This window comes from Eptatretus burgeri, chromosome 11 (genome assembly GCF_056783735.1).
Source record: "Eptatretus burgeri isolate ZD-2024b chromosome 11, Ebu_testis_v1, whole genome shotgun sequence".
In the NCBI taxonomy this organism is placed as follows: domain Eukaryota; kingdom Metazoa; phylum Chordata; class Myxini; order Myxiniformes; family Myxinidae; genus Eptatretus; species Eptatretus burgeri.
In genome coordinates this window covers 99,351,805-99,371,045 of record NC_140971.1, presented here as the reverse complement: position 1 = coordinate 99,371,045, position 19,241 = coordinate 99,351,805, and the positions used below count along the sequence as shown (strand labels likewise).

At 43.0% G+C, this 19,241-nt stretch overlaps 1 protein-coding gene across 8 annotated transcripts in view; it reads left to right on the top strand.

Moving 5' to 3' along the window:
- The window catches only part of LOC147017748 (phospholipid-transporting ATPase IC-like), a 159,478-nt gene that overhangs the window by 88,988 nt on the left and 51,249 nt on the right, over window positions 1–19,241 (top strand). For all 8 annotated transcript variants that reach the window (XM_085847630.1, XM_085847632.1, XM_085847631.1 and 5 more), the window contains 6 exons: window positions 892–980; window positions 1,734–1,951; window positions 5,137–5,345; window positions 15,035–15,075; window positions 15,254–15,419; window positions 15,907–16,095. In XM_085847630.1, coding sequence (XP_085703756.1) covers window positions 892–980; window positions 1,734–1,951; window positions 5,137–5,345; window positions 15,035–15,075; window positions 15,254–15,419; window positions 15,907–16,095 — 912 coding nt within the window. The remainder of the gene's footprint in view (window positions 1–891; window positions 981–1,733; window positions 1,952–5,136; window positions 5,346–15,034; window positions 15,076–15,253; window positions 15,420–15,906; window positions 16,096–19,241) is intronic.

Sequence of the window (19,241 nt, the reverse complement as noted above, 5' to 3'; positions counted from 1 at the left end):
GGAAAGGAAATTGTTCCTTGACGAGAGAGAGAGAGAGAGAGAGAGAGAGAGAGAGAGAGAGAGAGAGAGAGAGAGAGAGAGAGAGAGAGAGAGAGAGAGATAGAGATAGAGATAGAGATAGAGATAGAGATAGAGATAGAGATAGAGATAGAGATAGAGATAGAGATAGAGATAGAGATATTAACATTAACATGGCTGGTCTGCATGGCGTTTCTCGCCAGTCAGCAGTTCGATTCCCTTGTAGGGTTAGCTTCATCGAAAATAGGAAGTGAAACTCAACAGCCACTGCCATGTTGTCTTCCCTGGTTGGATTGATGAGCCCCATCAACTGTTGCAGCAAGCCTGCCTTTTTAATCACACTCCTTGGTGGCTTCTTTGGGCATTATCAACTCTGCTGACTTGGGCGTTAATGACTCGACCTCAAGTCATTCCCACTTGTGTCAAAGCCATGAGCCCAAATGGTTTTTCCACGTGCCTCCTGTGGAGATGTAAAAGTGCCCCTTTGGTAACTCAGTTTCACGTTGACAATGCAGTTTCGATGCACGCACGCACACACACACACACACACACACACACACACACACACACACACACACACACACACACACACACACACACACACAGCAAATATTCGGAACAAATATTAAGGAGATAACTGTGTCATATTCAGCAGTTCTACCCCCACAAAGAGTCATTCCCACAACAAAATTCATATCCCCTTAGCCTTTTTGAAAGTTGATTTGATTTGATTAGAATCTGTTCACAACTTCCTGATAATACTTTTTGTATCGATTCAAATTTGTGGGAAACGTTACAACTTTATCATAACTGACATACTATATGCTTGAACTCGTGATGTTATTACTTAACCTTTCGGTTCATTTTCTGCAGGGCCTGACACGAAGATGATGAAGAATAGTGGGAAAAAGCATCTGAAGCAGACTCAGATAGACAGGCAAATGAACGTATTGGTTTGCTTGGTGAGTTTGAATAGATGTGAAGCAGAATTTGGGAATTTATGTTTGATTTGCTCAAATGGCTCAAACTAATGCATTTTGGTTTCAATAGTTAACAAAGAAAAGCACAACGTAGTGCGATGTCGGTATTGAAATGTGAGATTTTAAGTTGCAATTTGATGTTCCCCAAACTGCCATCGAGCAAAATTGTTTATGCTTTACGCTTTACACTTTACATTGGCTCGCTTCAAAAATGAAGGCTTTACCAACCAGTGTAATTTCCCAGGAGACAATGCTCAGGCCGATCACTCAGCGGTCAAAGTGTCAGCATTAGGCTGATATATGTGATGGTGAGGGTTCCTTGGGGTTTAGATGGTATGGGTTTTGACCTTTGCATGTGATGGTGTGGGTTTCGATTGTGGGGGTTTAGAACTGTGCGTCTGGTCGGGGGTTAGATCTATACATCTCAACCTTTGTGGTGAGGGTTTGGACTTGTACATCTTGGATCCTCGGGAAGATGTTAAAACATTCCAAGGTGTTTGTTCACACAATGAGATCTGTTTCAATTGTACACAGAAAGTTAATAATAATAATGCGAATAATAAAAATAATTACTCATTTTAAAGGGTAATGTGGACTTGTCACTTGACAGCAAAGATCTTTGTTCTTTCAGGGAATCATAATTTGGATATGTTTGATTGAAATTACACAAAGATGTTGCAATTTTAATACAAAATTCCATAATCGGTCTCTTTGTTGTTTTTTTTTTGTGTGTAGATTTTTGTCATTTTGTTTGTTTTTTGCTTTGCAATGGCAATTGGAACCACCATTTGGGAAATTGTACATGGAAAAGGATTTGATACCTACTGCAAAAGGGACGATACCTCGTCATTTGTAAAATCGGAAGAAGGCATGGCGGCGTGGACGGCATTCCTCACATTTTTCTCCTACATCATCCTTCTTAATACGCTTGTGCCGATTTCACTATATGTCAGGTATGTTTCACTTGGAAGCACAAGCAGGTCCAATATAATTTGAACTGAACTTATTATATTGATATAATTATGAGTCTGGCTGTATTTGGGACAAGCCAGGTTTGATTTGATTAATTTCACCTCAATTAAGGTTTCTTGACTACACTGTTAATAAATTGTATATATATATATATATATATATATATATATATATATATATATATATATATATATATATATATATATATAGATATATATATATTTTTTTTTAAATCAATTTGTGCTTCGATATGGGAGTGAGATGAAGGAACACTTTACGTTGAGTGGAATTTTGCAATCGTATACATTCTGAACATCTCGTGTTTCTTGTTCATTCATGTCATCATTGAATTCCCAGCCGCATTTGTTGAGTGCGGAAGAAAATATGTCGAGGACATTTGGATTCAGAATCTATTCTCTTTATTCAAACTACCATCATCCAACCCACTCATATTGCTTCTGGGAAACCCGATACTGGAAATCCGCCGATAAAAGAGAGCTCTAGCATATTTACGTATTATAAAATCCAAGGCAAAATTATGTTGCTACACTTGTTCCAATTTCTGAAAGAAGTGACTATGGAGCGTCGGGGTGAAGGACACTCACTGCTTCCTTTTCTTGCAATCATTCATGGGCGAGTCTTTGAAGAAGAGTAGACATCATCTGACAGGTGCATTACAGCAGTGAGTCAGGGATGAGGAACACCTAACGGAGTCAAGGGTTGTGGAATGGTCTTGGAGCACGTACTGCCGCTATTATGCACTTAGCTGCTTTTCTCTTGAGGTTTTGCGAGTTGTAGAAAGTGTCACGTGCGCTTTTGCTCACCTTTAGGTCAAATAACTTGGTGTGACTTTTTCTTTCAAGCAATCCATCTTCTGTAAACATTTTGTTTCTTTGGTAATCTTCGATAATTATGGACCAGGAAATGCTCTCAGCTCAGAATTGGGAAAGTTGTTCACAGACCTGGTTCCTCAGTTTTAGTGAACAACACCATTGTTTAAAATAAACAAAGGCTTGTATTGGAAGACTTTACCTCAAACTTCAAACAAGTCTATTTGGGTCTACCACAGATGAAGGCCTCCCTGAACTCATGTCGTCAGGTTTTGGCATATTCGCCATGCTTGCTGAATGAAGACTGGTGAGAGTGAGCATCCATGGGAATTTAACATAAACCAACCAATCTTGAAGGAAACAAGACTTTTACCAGCCAATCAAACTGCAACAATTGGTGGAAGACGATGAAAACAAATCCCCAGAATGTTTTCCCTCTGAATGGTTTGAGCACTCCTCCTCTCCCCAACTCCCCTACCCCTACATCAAACATACGTACAGCCATCTTGCAGAAAGTGATGCTTTTATGACATAAAATATTTGCTTCCTATACCGCTTAGGGTTAGGATTAGTTGCATGTGAGTGTAAGTGTACCAGTACATGCACATAACAATATCGAGCTGTTAGGGCTAGGTTATTTCGGGTTATCAGGGTGAGGATTAGGGTTGGTATATATGTGAGTGGAAGTGTATAAGTACATGCACAAAACAATATCGAGATATTGGGGTTATTCGGGTGAGGGATCGTTGCATGTGAGTGTAAGTGTGTGTACCAGTACATGCACATAACAATATTGAACTGTTCGGGTTTGGTTAGTTATCCCCCATTGGACTTAGTCTGAAACGGGGGCTTATGGATTAGGTTGTCTCATCTGTCCATCTGTCCATCTGCAGCCATATCTCAGACATGTATGGACCGTTTTGTTGAAACTTGGCACAAAGACAACACGAGGGTATACATATGCACATCATTTTGTTTTGCGATTCGATCAAAGATGGCCGACTGGCGGCCATTTTAGTTGTGAAACCTCAATGTTGAACACATCCTCAACCATTTCTGGGACATGCATTTACTGATCTTGTTCGAACTTGGCACACTGATAACAAATGATGGCTTCATGATGCGTGTCACTTTCTTTTGAGATAATATCCAAGATGGCTGACTGGTGGCCATTTTGTTTCTGAAGTGTGTCCCCAACCATTTCTCAGACGTGCATGGTCCAATTTCGTTCAAACTTGGCACAAGCACACTGCAAGATGGCAGACACTGAACTTTTTGTGATCTGATCAAAGATGGATGACTGGTGGCAATTTAATGGTAAAAAAACGGTGTTGAACACGTCCTCAACAATTTCATGGACATGCATTTACCCATGTTGTTCAAACTTAGCACAAAGAAAAGGAATGATGTTTACAGATGCATGTCATTTTTGTTCGAGATCAGATACAAGATAGCCGACTAGTAGATGGCTAACTCTCCACAAAAATATATGAGCATTGATTCCCTTCTGTGCGAGATTTGCATTCCCAGTTGAAAACATCATACATGTCACATGACCAACTATCTTACACAACATAACTACGTGACCCACATCATTAATATTCATGACCGAATCACCCAGTCGTATGCAATCTTCCATGTCTTGTGGCCACTCAAGTCAGTTGTGCATGCAGATATATCTTGTAACTATGGGCTAGCCCCTAAACTCTACACAGCCAAATTACTAAAACCATTGCCATGCTTTAACATATAAATATGGCCATGATATTTTATGCCTTTTTTCCTTGTTAATTCATTTGATGAAGGTTAGTTATATGTAAGTGTAAGTGTACTGATGCGTGCACATAACAATATCGAGCTGTTAGGACTAGGTTAGTTGGGTTTATTAGGGTTATAGTTGGTATGCATGTGAGTTTAAGTGTACTCGTACATGCACATAACGATATTGAGCTGTTAATGTTTGGGTTATTTGCAGTGAGTGTAAGTACAATACAACATGCACATAAAATCCCGCACTGTTCTTCAGCCCATGCTGTCTCAGACAAAAATTTCCATGCAACAGGTACGATGGTGACTTTAATAGTTTAGGACCATCCCACACAATAGCATGGGTTGGTGGGGCCATCGTGTAACCTCGCATGAGTGTCAAAAGGTACATATACTTTACTAACCAGGGAATTTTGTACGACGTTGATAGGATAGCCCTTCATTCTCTGAATATGTATCTACATATTCTACAACATAACAGGGAGTGTTCCTTGAATCTTGTTTTTCACAATTTTACTGTTTTTATGTCAGAATTTGTTTGCTGATTCGATATGGTACTTTCATCTCAGCATGGAGATAATCCGTTCACTTCAAAGCTTCTTCATCGGCTGTGACAAACGCATGTACTACCCACTCAAAAATGTCCCGGCCAACGCCAGGACCACCACGCTAAACGAGGAGCTCGGACAGATCGAATACGTCTTTTCCGACAAGACCGGAACGCTCACACAGAACATCATGACCTTCAAGAAGTGCACCATTGGCTCTGTTGTCTATGGTAAATTGTTTGCTATTTTGCTGCAAGTATTATCTTAAAATAGTTGTTGGAAATGCATCTCTCAACGGCATTACTAGCCTGAACAGCACCAAGTAAATGCTCATTGTTAACCAGTTTGGCCCACCTTTAGTGGGTGATGTAGTGCAGCACATTCTTGGAAATGCACTTTATAATTTTTGTCATTTTAAGAAATTTTATTGAGAACAACATATTATACTGCGTATCTATACGTGTGTGTGTGTGTGTGTGTGTGTGTGTGTGTGTGTGTGTGTGTGTGTGTGTGTGTGTGTCGTGTGCCTGTCAGTGTGCCTCCTCCATTAACTCCAAAACTATAAAACCTAGCAGCCTGAACCTTTGCATGCACACGAAGAAAACTCCAAGGAAGTGCAGGAGTGAAAAGTTGGTGTTTAGGTCAGGTATGGGAGCATGCGCCAGAGCAGCGCGTTGCTGCGTCCACTTTCTAGGGGCCTCCGTCTGGCCATCCCCCAGGCAGATGCCTGGCCCATCCCCATCTTCTTGAGATGCTAATCAACCTGCTGCAACCACGAGGCACGTGGTCGGCCCATTGGCCTCCTCCACTCACGAGACTCCATCGCTGAGAGAATCTGGTGAGCAGGATCAGCATCAGGAAAACGAGCCGCATGTCCATACAGCCGCAGCTGATGTTCACGGAATATGCAGGTAACAAATCTCATTTGAGTCTCTCTGAGCAACTGCTCGTTGGACACAAAGTCCGACCAGCGAGAGCCAAGGATTCTCCGAAGAGACCTGGTGCCAAAGGAATTAAGTCTACATCTCAGATCCCTGGTCAGAGTCCAAGTCTCACATCCATAGAGCAAGACTGGAAGCACCAAGGACCTGAAGACTTGGACTTTCATCCTCCCGCACAGGTACCGGCAGCTTCACACCCCATGATCCAGTGAATCCATGACTCCCCAGTCCCGAATCAGACGTCTGTTGACCTCTGGCTCACAGCCAGCAGAGACATGAATATCACTGCCAAGGTAAGTGAAGTGACAGAATAGCAGCATCCAAGATGTCATTGAAAGCCTGGATCTTAGTTTTGTCCCAGGAAACCCGTAATCCCAGCAGCTCCGACTCCTCATTCAGCACCTTAAGGGCCCCCAATAGGATACAAAGTGTCTCCGCAAAGATGACTGCATCATCTGCGAAATCAAGGTCAGAGATCTTGACATTCCCAAACGATGCACCGCAGCTTGATCTCAACGACATCCTCCCTAGAATCCAGTCCATACAAGTGCTGAAAAGTGTTGGGGCCAGTACACACCCCTGACGAACACCAGTAACAACTCAAAATAAGTCAGAGATGGTACCACCACACTTCACAGCACTCTCAGTACCAGAGTATAGTTCAGACATTAGATTGATCTATTTTGGTGGGACCCCACGAAGACCAAGAATCCTCCAGGGGAAATCCCGCCCGATTCACTGAATCAAAGGCTTTACAGAGATCAACATCGGCTGCAAGCAGCCCCTCCCGAAACTCTCGTCTGCGTTCGGTGAAGACCCGAAGAGCAAAGATACGGTCAATCGTTGACCTCTTTGGTGTAAAGCCTGACTGCTCTGGACGCTGGTGCTCAAGGAGATGGTGGCGAACCTTCTCAGGAATTCTCCGAGCAAAAACCTTGCTTGGAACTGAGAGCAGCGTCACCCCTTAGTAATTGATGCAGTCTTGACGATCACCATTCCCTTTCCAAAGAGGAACAACAAGGTCCCTCTTCCAGTCAGTTGGGATGATGCCTGTGTTCCAGGCACAGCACAGAACTGCATGCAACGACAAGTGCAGCATTTCCATGGGTGTTTGGGTTCTTCAAAACACCCCTTTTGAACATAATTAACGGCCTTATTTAATTATATCCTTCATCAGGTGATCCTCGGCCACCTCGCTCTCTGGGGCTCAAGGCGTTTCCTCGGTAACCTCCCTGGGGTCTGAAGCCACCATGTGTTTTTGGCCTGCTCAACCATGCCTTAACTTGGACCAGGCCATTACGATTTCTTAACAATAAAGTTTTTTGTTTTTTTTTCACTTTCCTCACTCATATTATCTAATTCCTGTTCATCATAGCGATGAATCATTGTGTACATCGCTCTTGTAACTGCTATAGTTTTCAAATTAGGAGCTTGGAGTGATTTTCATGCATTATATGATACGATTTTCCACAAACATCTCTCACGGACTAATTAAAGTACATCATCGAAATATTATTTCGGTTTTGAGGATCGGACATCGTACGGGCTAAATAAGTGTCGAAATATATGGTGAAATCTGATAATTTAAAGAATTAACAAGTCTTATAATGAAGCTGATATACCTACTTACTTTACGTAAGCAAGTCTATGTCCCTCCTTCTCCATAGGGACACAAGAAAATGTGAACTTTGCAAAGCATTGAACTTACCTTTTTTCTCCTGTTTGAAGAATTGAATTGAGTGAACAAAAAAATATTAGGAATGTGCCAAAATTAACCAGCTTCATTGAGCTTTATGATTAAATGCATTCAATGCTAGATCTTACCGCGCTCGTCGACAACGGTACCAAACTGTGTCCTGAGCGAATCATTCACTCAATGCGAACGCTTTTGCCCGCCACATCATTCAGAGTGAGTGATTTGTGCTCCGTTGCCCTGAGTGAGTGGTTCGTGCTCCGTCACCCTGAGCGAGTGGTTCGTGCTCCATCGCACTGAGCGAATGGTTCATGCACCATCGCCCTGAGCGAGTGGTTCATGCTCCATCACCTTAAATGAGTGGTTCATGCTCCGTCACCCTGAGTGAATGGTTCATGCTCCATCACGTTAAATGAGTGGTTTGTGCTCCATCTCCCTGTGTGAATGGTTTGTGCTCTGTTGCCCTGAGCGAGTGGTTCGGCTCCATCGCCATGAGGGAGTGGTTCATGCTCCATCACCTTAAATGAGTGGTTCGTGCTCCATCGTCCTGAGCGAGTGGTTCGTGCTCAGTCAGCATGAGCAAGTGGTTCGTGCTCCGTCACCCACAGCGAGTGGTTCATGCTCCGTCGCCCTGAGTGAGTGGTTTGTGCTATGTTGCCCTGAGTGAGTCGTTCCTCCTCCGTCACCCTGAGCGAGCGATTCCTGCTCCGTCACTCTAAGTGAGTGGTTCCTGCTCCGTTGCCCGGAGTGAGTGGTTCGTGCTACATTGCCCTGAGCGAGTCATTCCTACTCCGTCGCCCTGAGTGAGTCATTCCTACTCCGTCGCCCTGAGTGAGTCATTCCTACTCCGTCGCCCTGAGTGAGTCATTCCTACTCCGTCGCCCTGAGCGAGTCATTCCTACTCCGTCGCCCTGAGCGAGTCATTCCTACTCCGTCACCCTGAGTGAGTGGTTCATGCTCTGTCACTCTGAGTGGGTGGTTTGTGCTCCGTCACCCTTCGGGAGTTGTGTAATAACACCCGTTTTCCAATCCATTTGCTTCATAAACATGTTTCCTAAATACCGAGCCAAACTTGTTTTTTCCACCATCACACGCAGTTGTTTGTAGAGATAAATGTTTGCGAACATATCCCTGAAACGTCTATTTCAATGCAACATTGTTTTTCAGTGAAAGCTACTCATTGTTTTTGGGTTGTTGGCGATATCAGCCGTGTGTGTGTATTGTTCATAAAGCATCTCTCTCTCTCTCTCTCTCTCTCTCTCTCTCTCTCTCTCTCTCTCTCTCTCTCTCTCTCTCTCTCTCTCTCTCTCTCTCTCTCTCTCTCTCTCTCTCGCTCTCGCTCTCGCTCTCGCTCTCTCTCGCTCTCTCTCTCGCTCTCTCTCTCGCTCTCTCTCTCGCTCTCTCTCTCTCGCTCTCTCTCTCTCGCTCTCTCTCTCTCGCTCTCTCTCGCTCTCTCTCGCTCTCTCTCGCTCTCTCTCGCTCTCTCTCGCTCTCTCTCGCTCTCTCTCGCTCTCTCTCGCTCTCTCTCGCTCTCTCTCGCTCTCTCTCGCTCTCTCTGTCTCTCGACTTATCCGGACGGTGGTTATGTCAAGATGGTGTTTGTCTCTGGACGTGGCCGGGCAGTGTTTGTCTCTGGACTCGTCTGGGTGGTAATTAACGCTCCACCCCACGTCTGCCTTCCCTTCCTTTCACCTCACACTATATTCCGTTCCCCCACTCCTCCTTGATCCTCCCCGCCCTCCTCTCTCCTCTCTCTCCTCTCTCCCCGCTCTCTCTCCCCCACCCCTCTCTCCCTCTTTCCCCTCTTTTTCTCCCTCCCCCCTTTAGTATTCCTGTCAGCGAAGTGATGGGTGGTATTTGCTCATCATAAAATAAAGGAAGATTATTTTTAATACCGGCTTTCCCCAATAGTGGTGCTCTTTCCGACATCCCCCATTTAAAACACAATATGCTTTTGTGTGATGTCTGTCCCCCTTCAAAAGGACGATTGAAGAAGGGTTTTAAAGGTCAATCTTTTAAGATGACTGTGTTCACTCTGGTCTATTTTTTCAGGATAAAACAAAAACTCGTAAGACATTTTCCGTTCAAGAGTAATTACATCTCTTCTTTTGGAAATGTCGATGGTGACTTGCAACTGGGCCTCAATGGTGATGTTCAGAAGTGTTAAAAAAAAAAAAACGATAACTAGAAGGTGCAGGGGGTGAAATTTGCTGCTCGTGATGTGTAACACGCGCAAAGTAAAACAAATGTTCATTTACAAACGTGCGATGTCTAATATACAAAGAAGATATAAGCACACCTGATGCTAGGCCAAGGCTTCAGGCTTTGGCACACTCACGAGACTGTACCCTCTAAATGAAAGGTCCCAGAAGATAAAGAAAATAGGGTAGCATTTGTACATGTAGTGTTTCAAAATAACGCTTTTTCTTGCACCAAAACATCATTTCTTCCAATCTCTGAATATTTTGAATAAAATAATTTTTACCCGTCATTTTTTACTGGCTTTTATACTAGTAAAATATATAGTTTTATATACTGATAATCAGTTTAAGTCAGGGTTACATTCCTGGAAAACAAGACTTCAATGGATATGAATTAAAGTGATCAGCTATTTCCCCTAGTAATTAATTAAAACTCAGGAGATTTGTTCCAGCATTCCAACACTCCATACGTAAAGTCTTAATAAATCACAAATTATACAATTTAATGAGGAAGAATAATAAAAAGGAAAGTATGTACAATATATATTTACACACAAATTAAATTTACTAATCCTCTGTCCCGAAATATGTGGATCTCAAACATTTGAGGGTCTCCGCTTCAAGCTGGAAAATCTCTCAATTCAGGCTGCTGCCAATAAACCAGACATCTTCTGTTTAACAGAATCCTTCCTCCCAAAGGATATCCCTGACTCCGTGTCTCTCCCTGGCGATTGTATCCTCTGGTTTGATCGACTTGAACCCCGTCCTCACGGCGGAGTCACACTGTACATCAAGAACTCCATCTCATGACCTCCGCCACTGAAGGTGGAAGGAGGTTATGTTTTCACCCCTGTCTGTCTGTTTGTTACTTGCAAAATCGAAGATTTTTCAAGTATATTGGTCAGTCGATTTTGTTATTCTGTCTGTCTGTTTGTCTGTCTCTGTATATCGTCTACAGGTCGCAATTCTAAACTGATCGGCATGAAACTTTCCTAAGTTGTAGAGGTATTCTCACCTGAAATGCCCATTGATTTTGAGGTCAAAGGTCATCTTGTAGTCAGATTTTGAAAATCGTCATTTTTTCATCCGATCAATGTGAAATTTGAACACGATTTGCATATTGCGGCACTGGAATGGGAAACCAACTATTTTGAGGTCAAAAGGTCAAAGGTCAACTCAAGGTCAAATTTCCAAAATTATCAATTTTTATTTGAAAAATCGTCAATTTTCATACGATTGCCTTGAAAATTAAAGAGCAATTGCATAGTACATTACTGAATTGGAAAGCGAACTATCTTTTAGATCAAAAGATCAAAGGTCAACTCAAGGTCAAACTTCTAAAATCATCAATTTTCAGCTGAAAAATCGTCAATTTACATCTTGCTAATTTGAAAGTTGAACAGGATTTGTGGAGTACATCACTGAATTGGGAAAGTAATGTTTTTTGAGGTCAAAAGGTCAAAGGTCAACTCAAGGTCAAACCTCTAAAATCATCAATTTCAATCTGAAAATAATCAATTTTCATCCATTTGACCTGAGCTTTGATTAAGATTGTCAATTTTAATCTGAATGAAATGGACAATTTGATGTATCCATGGAAACCTTTGGAGAGAGGATGGACTTTGCAAGTATCGTGCTCTGCACGATGTTTTTCTTGTTCTGTCTGTCTGTCTGTCTGTCTATATTTGTTTGTCAATCACCTTCAGGTCACAATATTAAACTGATCTTCACAAAACTTCACCACATGGTAGAATTTTTCATAAGCAAGAAGCTGATTGTTTTTTGAGGTAAAAAGGTCAACATTAGGCCACAGGTCAATAAATTTGTCAAATTTCTAAAATCCTCAATTTTCATCTGATTGAATATAAATTTGAACAGGATTTTCATATGAGCTTACTGAATTCAACAACCAATTATTTTGGAGGTCGACATTAGCCAAAAGGTCAACATAGGCCCAAGGTCATCAACTAGGTGCGATTTCTAAAATCATCAATTTTCATTCGATTGATTTGAAATTTGAAGAGGATTTCTATTTCAGGTCAGTGAATTCAATCACCAATTACTTTTGTGGTCAACACAGGCGAAAAGATCAACATAGGCTGAATTTCTAAAATTGTCAATTTTCATCCGGTTGACTTGAAATTTGAAGAGGAGTTGCATATTTGGTCATCAAATTCAACCACCAATTATTTTTGAGGTCAAAATAGGCCTATTGTGCCCAAGGAAGCCAGCAGTGAAGCTGCTGAAACATCACCTGAGACCGGTCTGCTCTTGCTTTTTTGCTCAAATTAGCATAGTCAATCTCCTTTTTACTTTTGATTGGAAGTGCCTTCTTTAAAAATGTGTAATCCCAACCACCCCGATCTTATGCAATGTATATATATATATATATATATATATATATATATATATATATATATATATATATATATATATATATATATACAGTAATCCCCCGTTTCTCGCGGGGGTTACGTTCCAAGCCTCCCCGCGCTAAGTGAAAATCCACGATGAATGGACACCTCCCCAAAAAATCGACTCGACTGGTCTGGTTGGTTTGGGAGTGATTGGGTTTGAGGTGCCTGAGATCGACTAGTCTGGTCTGGTCGGTTTGGCAGTGATTGGGTTTGAGGTGCCGGAGATCGACTAGTCTGGTCTGGTCAGTTTTTAGGTGCTGGGTATGAGCAGTGCTCGTCCAATGGCGGCAAACCTTTTTCCTTCCCGAAGCATATCGAGCACCTTAACCTTCTCCTGGAGCGTCAGGACCTTTCTCTGGCGCTTCGGTTCCTTGCCAGAAGCCTTAGAAGGTGCAGGGCGTTTGGGCGGCATCGTGGGGCTTGGAGAAAAAACGTTGAAAATATTCGAAGTTCACAAGCGAAACTTTGTCTCGTGCGTTGTGTGACTGGTCGAGCGCCACGCGTTATAATTTATTGCTTAAATAATTTATATTTTATATATTATTACCGCGATGTACCGGGGGAATCCGCAGAAAAAATAGTTACGTTCCAAGGGAAAACCCGCGATGAACCGGGGGCGCAATAGGTGAACCGCGATGAAGCAGGGGTTTGACTGTATATATTGTTATGGATTCGGCGGTGGCGGGATTCGCACCCGACTCTTGACCCCAGTGTTAAGGATTCGGATGAGTGATGGGACTCGCACCCTACTCTCAACAGCCAAATGTTGAATATTTGGCATCACTTACCAGCAATGCCGTCTCCGGGGTTATAACGCTGGCTGGTTCGGCACAGGTCTCGGGTCACGCGCCTTGAATCACGATACCAACGTACACCTGGACCTTACCAGGAGGGGAATAGACCCGGTTACAGACTGGTTTTGTCAGAGACCGAGCGAATTCTGCCAGTCTGTAACCATTTTGGTTTTAAAAACCAATCAAGTGAATTGTTTCTCAGCACGGCATGAACAACCCCAAAGCGGAAACTTCATACGAATCAGCCACATTTATTGGGGACACATCGGGGAACACAACACAAGCAAGCATGCACGACAATGTTATAATCAATCTATAACCCGTTCTTAACTAGGGAGCTATGGATTATGGGTTTTGAAGGGAGCCCTAGCGAGATAAACCTTAGACAACATGCAGACAAGACACGGACAGCATGCAGACAAGACACAGAGTGCTTGGTGATGCTTCATGGACGAGAGGGAAAGTGTCAAAAGCATGAATGCAGCTCGTGACAAGCCGATGTCATCGGATTCGAGCACCAAGCTCGAGCATGCCCCATAGCAAGATGACGGTGTCCTTTTTCTTCTCCCGGCACCGCTTGCGCATGCAGCCTCGGCGCATCCAGACCCCGCGAGGTCGACGGCCCAAGATGAAAGATCTATGGTATGCTCCAGCTGGCTTTTCACAAGGTCCAGCATACAAGTCCAAGCCTGGCCTCTTCACCAGGTTAGGCCAAATTGGGGTGTTGGTCTCCGCAGGCGGATCGATGGGACCACAACACGTGTCGAGACGTGTCGGGCCGTGCCGTGAGTAAGGACAGAGGCTCTGTGGTTAGACGCAGGTTTAACCTGTCGATGACCTCCTCATAAAGTCGATCGCCGACTCACACAGCAGCCAGTTCCTCTCGAAGCAGATTGCAGCCTCCCACTAGTCGTTTCTATACAGCAGAATCCTCACTTGACACTCAGGCTCAGTTACACCCTCGGCAGATTGCTGACTTGACCCTCAGGTTCAGTTACTCCCTCAGCAGATGGCAGACAGACCTGATGCAGTCCCTTCCCTGCCTTTCTTTCGGCTCGCTCCTCACGAAAGCCGATCGCAAAACAGACACAGCCGTCCCCTGCAGAGCCGATTGCACCAGCTCGGCGCTCTCAGTTTCACCTTCACCTTCCCGTCGCTCTCTCGCCTCCCAACCGACTGCTCCTCCCAGGGCACTGTGCGGAGACTCGTTCGGAGAGGGGAACGAAGAAGAAGAACCTCTCGGTATACCACCACTGCATGAACAAAAACATGCCTCCTACACCTCCCGACACACATGTAACGTCCATTTAACGAACAACTTGGCTAAACATGCATTTAATGGGGGATCTGGGCTAATCCTATATTTAATAACACACTAAGGGCCATTTCCGCAACAATATATTGATACAGTAAGCACTCAGATACTGCATATGCATCCGCTCCATTAGAGAAAGATAATTCTGGTTCGATTCATATGCGGTATCTGTAATCACAAACACAGTGATAGCTGACCTGCAATCAAAAAACTTAAAAACCGAGTCTTTCTAAACTTCAGTCACATCAGCGAAGTGAAAATGTCATTTCATGTCAGATGAAATGGAATTATCACTTTGCTCTCAATTATTCATGCACAATTCATATATGTTTTATTTTAAACAATCCTTAAAGTACGATTGTTGAACAAATTCTGGTTCTGATTTGATGTAGTTCTTTGACTCGACTCTTCTCCTGAGTCACAATGCCTTCTTGTGAACTATAAATGGTCAAATTTGATCTTTAATGAGATAGACTTTAAAGTTTTGTAAAGTTGTTATACTTGGGGGGGGGCGGGGGGGGGGTTAGGTCATTGTAAATTATGACTATTTGTGTGCAGGTAAAAGGGAAAATGAAAGTGAAAGATTTACAAGCAGTCAGGTAAGGGTTCATACGAGGTGAAGGTGAGATTAATTTAAATTTAATGAAGCTGAAGTGAATATATTTTGCAAATCGGGATCTTTATTGTTTTGATGTTGAATGCTCAGCGTTGTCATTGTTGTACGATCGTCCTTGCATTTCCTCCACCAAACACCCATCCTCCTCTTCCTTTTTGTAGGCCGATAAGATGGTCAGCTGGGATTGGAATGACAAAGCGGATCCCAAGTTTCAGTTCTGTGACCAAAGACTTGTGGACCTGATGGTAAAAGAGCACGATGCCGAAGCGTGTGAATTTTTCCGCCTTCTTGCGCTCTGCCACACGGTCATGGTCGAAGAAACTGAAGGTACCGGGCTTGTCGATGTCTTCATAGCAATGATAATACTGTACACATGATGATGTAAAAGACATGTACATGTCAATGAAAGTGTACTAGTGCATGCATTTAAAAATAATATTTTGTGTAAACATTTAAAAACAAGTTCCAAATTTTTTGCTTTGCAGCTTCTCATCAACTTTGTTGTTGGAAAAACTTTTGTAACATAAAAAGGCCAATTCATCTTGAACACATTTACAAGATGGAATCCTGTATAAATGGAAAGATCTGTATTTGTAAGATTGAAACCTCGAGTTACATCATCATGTGGCAAATTATTAGATGGGAATGTGAACTCGAGCAATATTTTAAGTACTGTACTATGATGGTTTTAAGAGATGGTAATATATCAGAGGATGCATCTCATCCTTCTTCCAAATGACATCTTCATGAGGATCATATTTTGAAGTTCAAGACTCGCAATTGCATCGTCCTTCTTTTGTTTGTGTTCGTGCAGGCAAGTTGATCTACCAAGCACAATCCCCAGATGAGGAGTCCTTGGTAACAGCAGCTAGGAACTTTGGCTTCGTGTTTCTGGCGCGATCGCAGGATACTGTGCTCATTTCCGAGTTGGGTACACAGAAGGAATACATGCTTTACCACATATTGGACTTCAACAGCGACCGGAAGCGCATGTCCATCATCGGTAAGTGAGCGAAGGCCTTGGAGGAGTATGGTAGTTTGAAGTACCATTATATAGAGCCAAGTCTTGCTCTGGAAGGTTAGATTGAAGTCTATTTTATATTGGCGTCATCTCTTACTGTTCGATCATAATCCAAGATTTGATTTCGCCATACCACGTGTTTTACATTGTTTTGGTGATTGTCATAGCCAACGTTCCACAGTTATTTTAAAAGCATATATATATATATATATATATATATATATATATATATATATATATATATATATATATATATATATATATATATATATATATATATTGTTGTAGATTTCCACCCGTCCGGCATGCGGGCGACCGCCTTTCGCTCAATTGCGGCCATGCGCGCCCACCGAACGAGCAATCTAATCGCAGCTTTCGGATCAACGCCGAAACCCAGCTACGGGTGTTGTTAACCACACAACCCAGCTAACTATTCTGTCCAAGCGCTACAGGGTCGATCGCCGAATTGTCGATGTACCTAATCATTCGCGCAGACAGAAATGCCGGGGATTTACACCTCAACGGAGCCTGCACGAAAACGAGCCGCTTTAAGCAGCTCGTTCCGTTTGCGATTGCCGAGCGGTTTTATATCGCCAAGCCCCGTCGGACCAGATGTACGTTTTATCGGCTATTAATCAGCCAGCTAATTCTTCCGAACGCAATTATGGCAGTCAATGGCAGGAAATGATGCAACGAGCAGGTGACATTCAACAATGGAGATATTTATTTCCACTCAGCACGTAAGCAGTCAATGGGGGGATGGGGGACATGACACGAGCAAAAACCTACAGCCGATATCTATTTATTACGTACATGCACTTACAACAATTCTACTTACGGACAAGGCGCCACAGACTTTCATGCAAAAACCCCAGAAAAGGAAGATAGAACTGGGCTCGTAAGCCTTTAAATGTTTCTCAGAGCTGGGATGACCGAAGGAGCTCCGCGAGGCCGGGCAGGTTACCTTTGTCGCCCTTGAGGCGACTCGATGGGTCTTTTGGTCGGCGACCCTCCGTATGTCTCTGTTGTCAACGCGGCACCTGTTGTAACGGCGACTTGGTTGGTCCAGGGCCTAGCAGCATGGCTTGGTCGATCGGGCCTGACCGACGACGCTTCAGAGGAGCGAATGGGCCTTGCTCTTTTCGAGTTAATGCTCTTTAAGAGCCCACTCACTCCTCAGCGTCGCTCGACCGACTCGGGGCCCGATCGCTCGGACTGTTATGTAGCTTGCTGGCGACTTCTCTCCGGCTGGCGACTTCTCCTGACTCCAACTCGACTGCCTCCACCGACCAACAACGACCAACCACTGGGTGACTTGGCTGGCTCCAACGACGAACGAACTCCACTCCTCCGATCAACAAAGACCAACAAACGACCAACCATGGCCAACCACCCAACAACGCTCTCGACGTTGAAACGCGCCATTTATAGCTCCAAGGGGAGGGGTTGCTCTGGACTTCATCGCCCAAAATCAGCACCCTCCCTCCTTTCACCTTGAAACTTCACCCCCAGCTGGCTCCGCCCCTTTTGTCGTTCTGATCCGATCTCCCCGTCAAACGCGGCCGTGTTTGAAATCACTTTCACAACGCAGCCGTGTTTGAAATCACTTTGCCGCTGTCGAGGATGCCGTCGTGTTTGTTTGTGGAGATGTTGTTCGTTGGGGATGTTGTTGTTGGTGAAAATATGGCGGTGTTGTGGAGATGCTGGTGAGATGTTGGTGGTTGTGGAGAAGGTGGTGAGGAGATGATTGTTTAAAATAAAGATAGAAAAGAATAACACGACCTCAAGATTCACAGCCCGGCACACGAATAAATCCCGTTATACATCGGTGGGGAAATCTAACCTGGACACACACTTATCGACATAACTGATCTTCGGGGAACCTGAATGGTGATCTGTGAATTTCCACAACCGTAACAATATGTGTGTGTGTGTGTGTGTGTGTGTGTGTGTGTTTGTGTGTGTGTGTGTGTGTGTGTGTGTGTGTGTGTGTGTGTGTGTGTGTGTGTGTGTGTGTGTGTGTGTGTGTGTGTGTGTGTGTGTGTGTGTGTCTCTGGCTTTCTTTGTTCCTTATGCATAGCTGCATCTATTCAGTTACATACTCAGGGTACAAATACAACTTTGTGTGGGGTGTTACATAGGTTATGTGTAACTCTCGTCAACAGGCTGTTGCTGCTCCTATGGTTGGCAGTGAGTGTCCCGGAAGCAGAGGCGGAAAGAGAGTGGCGTTTATGTATGTGGGAGAATTGTGTGCTCAGCCAGTGGGTCATCCAGATAGCTCAGATCGCAGAGCACTGGTCGGGTTCACCAGTAGATCTGGGTTCGATACCTAGTCTGGGCACATAATTTTCCCACATATACATATAATGTTTGTTTGCATGTTTATATATATATATATATATATATATATATATATATATATATATATATATATATATATATATATATATATATATATATATATATAAGTATATATATATATATATATATATATATATATATATATATATATATATATATAAATGAGTACCAGTATACTGGGCCGGTGTATACCCCGGTTAAAATAGGTGTACCATATCCCTGTGTCGTAAGAGGCGACCAGGGTTGCGTCAGGAAGGGCATCCGGCGTAAAAACATGTGCCAAATCACTATGCGGATCGGATGATCCGCTGTGGCGACCCCAAACGGGAGCAGCCGAAAGGAGAAGAAGATATATATATATATATATATATATATATATATATATATATATATATATATATATATATATATATATATATATATATATATATATACATATATACATATATACATATATACATATATACATATAAAGTGGGGAGAACAAGTATTTGATACACTGCCGATTTTGCAGGTTTTCCCACTTACAAAGCACGTGGAGGTCTGTGATTTTTATCATAGGTACACTTCAACTGTGAAAGATGGAATCTAAAACAAAAATCCTGAAAGTCACATTGTATGATTTTTAAATAATTAATTTGCATTTTATTGCATGAAATAAGTATTTGATCACCGACCAACCAGGAAGAATTCCGGCTCTCACAGACCTGTTAGTTTTGTCTTTAAGAAACCCTCCCATTCTCCACTCATTACCTGTATTAACTGCA